The sequence below is a fragment of the Pteropus vampyrus genome, unplaced genomic scaffold (genome assembly GCF_000151845.1).
Source record: "Pteropus vampyrus isolate Shadow unplaced genomic scaffold, Pvam_2.0 Scaffold213, whole genome shotgun sequence".
NCBI classification, from domain to species: domain Eukaryota; kingdom Metazoa; phylum Chordata; class Mammalia; order Chiroptera; family Pteropodidae; genus Pteropus; species Pteropus vampyrus.
Window position 1 is genome coordinate 950,620 of NW_011888994.1, and position 8,577 is coordinate 959,196.

Here is an 8,577-nt window from a genome sequence, read left to right on the forward strand (position 1 = left end):
AATTTAGCCTTGGACCAGTCTTTTTTTAATCTTTAATTATGGCTGGGTCAAGCCTAACTGTCTACAGACACATTTTATGACCTGTAAATCGCAACGTAGAGTACTATAAACCCATTGAATAACCCGGGAATCAGTTTTACTACTTTGATATCCATTTATTTTATCATTTTGTCTTTCTCCAGAGAATACAATGGGATATGTGTAAGATGGGGGAGGAATGATGGGGGAGGGGCAACTTGGGTAGTGAAGTGTGGTAAGGAGAAGTAAATTAATATATTTTAATTGACTGAGAAGTCTGATTAAATTAGTTCCAAATATTTGATATTGTTCTAAGGATAAATCTGAATTGAGGTCATATACTTATTCTAGATCCAGTATTCTTACTCTATTCCATGAGTTGATGATTCATAGGCCACCTGAAACAGCAATTCTCCTATACACATCCATACCCACAATCCCACAATCCCCATCAACACAGATTGCAAGAAAAGAGATTTTTGTCTGAAATAAGGAATGAGGGAAGAGGAAGCCATCTGCCATTTTATGCAAGAGAAGACAATCAGTTCACTTCCCTATTACACCAAGTATCTGTAATCAAGAACAGAATCCTCCCTCAAACCAGAAGGCACATCTGACTAGGAATCTCACTGGGCATCTCTGTCACCCAACCTCCCACTTATTCTATATATGTACCAGTACTTTTCCCTTTGAACATATATTCATGCTTTTAGCTGACATAATAATTATCACTGAACCTTCTCCCAATAAGACACACACAGAAAGCGTTCTTGGCTATTATCAGAATATTATCATAAAATATGTTCAAAAATGATCCATATGAATGAAATGAGTACTTCTGAGTCCAGAAATTATACAGTTAAAAACGTTACTCAGGGAAATAATTAAAACCAACACTTTGAAACCAGGAGCGAATCACTTTTAAAAGGCTTCGATGCAAATACTTACACTAGACAGTAACACTGTGCATTGTTTTTCAAAAGCTTCAACTCAATCGTGAGCAAAGCCTTTCTCCCCACTTTCGTCACATGAGTTTTGTGTCTAAGAAAAGGCCACTTAGAACTAAAGCCCAACACTTAGGAACTTACATAAAGAGGTACTTCACTGCAGCTCAACTCCATGGCTTCTGCATCTGCAAATAATAAAGGAGAGCAGTTATTGTAGGAGACTCCATGTACCAATCAGCCAAGCTATGTCCTGTCTTCTGTTATCAACACTGTCGAGGAAGGAGTGACTCATTAGATAGGAGAATTACAGAGACCAAATTATAAAAGAATATAGAAATGTGATGCTACCTATATAAAATACTCTTCCCCCTTTCTTCTTTCATGTTAAATTCCACACATTAGGAAAAACTATCACCCCAGACATTATCCCTCTGACTGCTTCCAGAATAGGAATTATGTTTCAGAAAGCCAAGAAAAGTCAACATAAGCATGTCGAAAGTTTCACCTTAGTTAATAACATGGTTCATAGGCTTCTCTGAGGTCAGAATGTACTTTTGGCCAAATAAGGCAGGAGCCTATGGTGACAAGACAGTTCTATTGCCAATCTTAGAGAGGGCCAGAGATTTCAATCCAGGGGGATGCAGGCCAGAGATTTCAATCCAGGGGGATGCAGGCCGCTAACCAACCTCTTCACCAGTTGCATTCATCTGCCTCATCTCATCTCATCTGCTTCCTCTGCCTCTGCCTCTGTTCCCACCCCTTTAAAACCCACAGCCAGAAACCAGGTTCCAGCTTAGAAAAAAAGGAGCCAGCATCATTTAAGAGAGGTTCATTGAAGGAAGTCAAATAGGTACAAACTTCCAGTTGTTAAGACATGGGGATATAATGTACAGCGTGGTGACAACAGATAATACTGTATTGTATATTTAAAAGCTGCTAAAAGAGTAGATCTTAAAAGTTCTCATCAGAAGGAAAAGAAATTCTATCACTATGTACAGTGACAGATGTTAACTAGACTTATTCCTATATATTTTGCAATATATACAAATATCGGATCATTATATCGTATACCTAAAACTAATAAGATGCTGTATGTCAATTATATCTCAATAAGAAAATGGGGGAGGGAGATCATTGAACACTACAGTGGACCAGGCATTATACAGAGATGACCAGGAAGTGGCCCAGCCCTCAAGGAGCTCATAGCTGAAGGAAAGAGATCGTAATATTAGGAGAAAGCACAGAATGGGATGCAGGAGAATTCTGAATGGGACAGACAGTGAGACTCACTGCCACCCCCTCACCTTCACCTTCTCTCTCTCCCCTGCCCCACAGAGAACAGAAGTGAGACAGGATTCTGTTCACCAGGCCAAGCCTGGCTCTGGTTCCTGGGCCACCGCCCAGCTACAGTACTTTGGGGATTTCTCTTAAGAAGACAGGCACATAGCAACTCAAACTGCAACATTTATTACATTAACCTCTGAAGGAAATAGGTGGCCAGGAGGAAAATATAAAAAGTTCTATATTTATTTTTTATAATATCATTTAACTTAAGTTTTACTTATATTTTATATACATGCTGGCACTGGACCTTCCTCAGACACAAGTTACATTCCATGAGTCATCCTGAGGGAAGACTGAGGGTCTCACAAGCCCAAGGGGTTGACCACGAAGCCCTTCCTTGGCCCTCATTTTCAACACACTGTACTCTGTGTGCTTCCACTTAAATGGGCTTATGGGTCATAATCATAGATTTTTAATTAAACTAACCTCGTAAATTGAATAAATGGCTTAAGGAGTCCAGGAAAGAAACTTCAAATTAAAGGTAATACTAATAATATGAATATGATAAAACTGAGACTCCCATTTCTAATATGAACTGCTTTTCAGCCACCTATGAAATAAAAATAATAAATAATCCAAGAGCAATGAGAAGTAGATACCCCCCAAATTCAACATTATCAAGAAGGCATTTAAAATACAAATGTATATCTGTTAGCATATATCATGACCCCTTACCCTAAATGTATACTGTGCCTTAAGATATTAATAATTTTTCACTTATGTTTATAGTCATGCCATGTACAATTTCAGTACTTTACATTTCATTAAACTTGATAAAACGAGATCAAAGTTTCTACTTGATAGCATAAGAAATGCATTATATAATAAATGCAATGATTTTTAAAAGACTGAAATAATATTAAGAAAATAGTAAAGCAACAAACTAAAATACATTCCTTTATGAACAAAACTGTGAAGACTATTGAAAATTTTAATAAGTATATTAAAACAAATTAAGCTGTGTGGGAGGCTTACCATCATATACTTATGTGAAAGTATAGATGTTTTCCACAACTTAGCTTGTGGTATTTGTTAGATTTTGTCTGATAATAAAATACATTAAAAAAACACACACACGCTTTTGATGAGAATATGAAGACATATTCTCATCAAGAGAGTAACCCCTATCAGAATTTCTTACTCGAGTTGTGGAGAAAACAATTCAGGGAAAATTACATACTTGATAAAATAATTAAACTTCAAGCTGAAATATGTATTAAAAACTGTATTATCATTTGAATTTTTCCAAAAATTAATTCCTCTTTTATATTAAAGAGCAGTAAGTTCTGTCCTCACTTGCAGAGCTGCATGGCTAACCCATTCTGTACTCCCTTTTACATGAAGTTTAATAATAAAACAAGTTTGTACTTGCTAGACAAGTTACAGCTGCCTAAATTCTTCACATACTGTAGTTTCTCACTATATAAATGTCATGCTCTACACTTCATATTATTTCCTAATACTTGAGTTCTCCACCTGTAATTTCAAATTTGAGATTCAAGGGTTTTTTGTTTTTTCTTTTTCTTTAACCATACTGTATTTTTAAAAAATGTTTCATAGGATGATAAAAACCCAAACATTTCCAGTCTGGCTGGCAGATACCGGGAGATGATTTGGGGTCTTGGTACATAGCCACAATTTTTAAGTTTGCTTCAAAAAAGGGGCAGGGAAGAAATCTTATAAAAAGAACATTAAGATACAAAGTTTTAGACATTATGAGGAATAAATATTCCAGTATGTTTGACTGCTAATTCCTCAAAAGACAAATAAACCATTTGCAACAGGTAAAGATTAAAAAGGAAAGAAAATGTAATATTCAACTTACACAGAAAAAATCACTTCTTGACTTTATGAAATTCTGGGTTGTTTATGTTTGTGCGTCTAAATGAGATAGTCTAAGATTGATCCCATTTAAAACCTAGGACTTTAATTTGGCTTTGAACACACTAATAATCGTTGGTCTGTATGTCTTTTACAAAACCTGTTAACAGGTAATGTTCAAAGAATATCTATGAATTCTATTAGTAACTACATTTGGAAGGATAATATGGCAGGCACCACGCTTTGAAAATCAAATGTGATAGCAGGGATGTCCCACTGTACAATTAAATTTGTCAGTAAAATCATGACCACCACCACCCCCCCCCCGCCCCCAATTAATCTCACACACAATTCTAAGAATTAGCAGCATTGAAAACTAAATTCAAATTAGGTCACACAGAACAAGGCAGAGCTGGTATTGCAGCAACCTGCTCCGGAGCCTCCACTCCTAACCATCACGTTACGTTGCCTTTTAGCCAAGGTAATAAAACAAATTTCATAAATACATTTTCATAATTTAGTGTCCTTTTCAAAAACTAGAACCCCAGGCAAATCTTTTTTCTACCCGCGTTTTCTATGAAATCTTGGTCACTGTTTTAAGGAGCTTCACTTGGAATGGCTTTCCCGGATATTGACGCCCCTCAGATGAGACCACCAGTGTCGTCTCCACTTTACACATGAAAAAGAAAAGCTCAGCAAAGTTGTACCACTTGGCTGGGGTCGAGCAGCTACAAGTGGTGGCGCTGGCATGTGAACCCAGCCCCTCTGACTCCAGGGCCCATGTTCTCCTTAGCTTCAACACAAAGTCCTTTTGTAACATCAATATGGTCTGAAAGAAGGTGATGTGCCTGGCTGAAAGGAAACAAGCGCTTGACAGTACAGGCTTGGGAACAGGCTGCATTCAAACACCAGCTCTGCATGTTCTAACTGTGTGACTTTGGGCCTGTTATTTCACTTCCCTAGGCCAGTTTAGAACAGCGCCTACCTCATAGGATTGTTGTGAGGATTAAGAGATTTGATAGAGTAAGAAAAAATCTTAGTGCCTATCATAAGCACTCAATAAATGCTAGCTATAATTATTACATATTTATTATTATTGCACATTAAACATACGGAAAGGATTTTTTTTTAAGCATTTGAGTCTATTTTAAATGAAGTCACTCAGAGCCTCTAAATATTAGACTAATCAGAATGATTCAGTGGTAATTGGGGCGGGTGGGTTTGAAATGAAGCTACCCGGCTCAGCCTCACCCTGACGATCCAGAGGAATTTCTAGGCATCAGGAATTCTGAAGAGCAGTGGACCAGATAAATACACCACTGTAAAGCTCTACGGAATTTTAATTGATTTTATGGATCTGAATATACCCCTTACAGTTTGAAAATTCAAAAGGCAAAGCAATTACTATTAGAGCAATTCTATTACAGCTGCAGTTCGAAACCTTCTGCACAGTTCCTTTTACAAACCTGGGAGTGTAGAATTATAACTGTATTTCACAACTGTTACACTAACTGGAGAAGAAGTAAAGAACAGTTAAACAACTGGGAGGTAAGGCCAAGTCTAAGTAAAAGCCTCCAGTGCTAGCACAATGGAAATGGGTAAGAAAAGAGCATTTCAGAAGTAAACCTACTGTTGAATACACAATGTCTACAGACCTACTTCAGACTAGAGTTATCTACCTGAGTTATGCAGGTCTAAGCAGCATTATTTGGTGAATTCAGAGCGTGGGGAGATGTCTGAAGATTAGAAACAATAGTAACTATTCAACAGGATCTCATTAATTCAAACTAATGGGGATGGCGGGGAGGAAGAAGGGGAGCCGGTGGGTCTGAAATGATGCCGCCTAAATTAGAGAACGTTTATAAAGTACAAAAAGAAGTGTGAGCTAACTGCTAACGAAATGTTCCATGAAAGCTGTCACACCCACTTTTTACAGGATGTATTTGCACACATACAAAGTGATTAAGCCCTTAAGAAGCTTTTTATAAATCAATTGAACATACTCTTTATAATCTCATTTATGCTATTAATCCATTTAGTATCCTTCTGGTCAGTGCAAAGCTCAATCACTCAAATTGTGTGTGGGTAAGATTCAACCTATCAAGGCACTAATTTCCTCATTAGCAGTACATCTCTGAAGTCCTGTGTGTCATTGTCACTATGTGCACAGCACACCATGCAGCCTGTTATGTGAGGGATATCAAAATATACAAAACACTGCCCTTATCATTGATGAGTCAGGCTGGGATACATCTATATCCAGGAAAAACTAAAGTTTATAAGGAGTAATAATACCGTTAACCTTGCTGAATGTGATAGTGCAGGGCAAACATGAAGTGATAAATGAGTTATATAAAGCGAATTGGGAGCTACACATGAAGAGAAACACAGATGCATACTGCTTTCAGGAAACATCAAGGAATTCAATAGGTTGGAATAATAGGTTGGAGTAACAGGGTCAGAAGCCAGAAGCAGTAAAGGTCATTGGCCTCCTACTTTTATACATAATCCATCCCTAACATACACACATTAAATCTGTGACAAAAGTGAACACCACACTTACAGGGGCCCAGGGGCCTATGCCAGAGACCTAGCAATAACACTCCCAATTGTTGACCCTCGAACGACGTGGGAGTTAGGGCACTGACTCCTTGCACAGTTGAAAATCCATGTATAACTTTTGACTCTCCAAAAATGTAACTAAAAGCCTACTGTTAACCAGAAGCCTTACCAATAACAGTCAATTAACACGCATTTTGTATTCTATACATATTATGTACTGTATTCTTACAATAAAGTAAGCTAAAGAAAATGTTAAGAAAATCATAAGAGAAAAATATATTTTCAGTTTTTATTGAAAAATCCACATATAAGTGGACCCACAAGTTCAAACCTGTGTCGTTCAAGGGTCAACTGTACATATTATCTTTTAGTCAGAATTTCCAACAAAATATATTCCAGCTTTTCCTACAACGTGCTTTACTTTAAGCATTTCGTTTTGAGGGGAAACAAATCAAGTTCAATGATAGCCCAACTGATACTGACAGTTCTCTGCCTGGGCACAGATAACGATCATATCAAATTTATCAGACCCCTGCTTCTTTACCAGCATCTCGTTTCTTACTTTCCACTCATTTTTATAAAGCAAAGAAACAGAGCAAGGAAAAAATAAGTCACACATAGACAAGAGAGTCATGCTGCTAAAATTGAACTGGCAGGTTGTGAAAACCCACAAGTTCATTCATCTGCTGATGCCTAAAAGTCTGAATTCAATATAAGAAAGGTTGTTTTTTTCATGGTATAGTTGTTAAACTTACAAAATTTAAAGTAGCAATCTGGCGACGTCTCCCAGAGTAGTCACAAAATGTATTGCTGAGAAAGGGGCATTTGAGTTAGCTTCTCGACAGAGAAAAGCCTGGCTAAGAAGCTTGCTCTGATTTTGTGAGCTACAGGGTTTCCCAGTTTTTACTGTGTTAAGAGCAACTCTCCCTGGAGTTTTATATGGATTGCTGTAAATTAATGCAACAGTGATTAAGCCATGAGTTCATAACATATGGCCCATCAATAGATTTTATACAGTCCATGAACTTCATGAAATTAGATGCAAAGTTTTGTGTGCATGTGCATTTTTCTGACAAGAGTTTATAGCTTTCATCAGATTCTCAATGGACCATTGAACATGAAAAATGCCAAGAACTATCCTTTTTAATCATGCTAGACAACAAAGTTAAAAAAATTGCTCTAGGAAAGTCCATGAGAGGAGGATGAAAAGACTTCCTAGACTGGGAGAAAATATCTAACAAATAACTAGTATCTGGACCATGTAAAGAATTCTCAAACAATCCAATTAGAAAATGGACAAAAGACATGAACAGACATTTCACTGAAGAGGATATACAGACGGCAAACAAGCACATAGGAAGATGTTCAACATCATTAGCCATTAGGGAAATGCAAATTAAAACTATTATGAGATATCAATACATACCATTCAAATGGATAAAACAAAAAGTAGTGGCATCATCAAATGCTGGAGAGGATGTAGAGAAACTGAATCACTCATATGTTACTGGTGGGAATGCAAAATCATACAGCCACTCTGGAAAACAGTCTGGCAGTTTCTTAACTGAATATGCACTGCCACCAGTAATTTCACTCCTGGATATTTTCCCCCCAGAGAAATAAAACTTTGTGTTCACACAAAAACATCCACATGATTGTTCATAGCAGCCTTATTTGTAATAGGCAAAAATTAGAAATAGTTCAGATGTTCTTCAACAGGTAAATAGTTAAACGTTAGTGCATGCATACATACTTATACACATGCATACCACAGCAATGCATACTACCGAGCAATAGATAGGAGCAAACTATTGATACGTACGACATGAATGAATCATCAAAAAATTATGATGGGTGATCATAGCCAATCTCGAGTAGGGGGTGG

At 37.2% G+C, this 8,577-nt stretch overlaps 1 protein-coding gene across 3 annotated transcripts in view; it reads right to left on the reverse strand.

The window, feature by feature from the left end:
• The window catches only part of ARHGEF28 (Rho guanine nucleotide exchange factor 28), a 272,376-nt gene that overhangs the window by 229,688 nt on the left and 34,111 nt on the right, over window positions 1-8,577 (reverse strand). For all 3 annotated transcript variants that reach the window (XM_023538177.1, XM_023538179.1, XM_023538175.1), the window contains exon 2: window positions 1,107-1,150. In XM_023538177.1, the coding sequence (XP_023393945.1) occupies window positions 1,107-1,139 (33 nt within the window). In that variant the 5' untranslated portion in view covers window positions 1,140-1,150. The remainder of the gene's footprint in view (window positions 1-1,106; window positions 1,151-8,577) is intronic.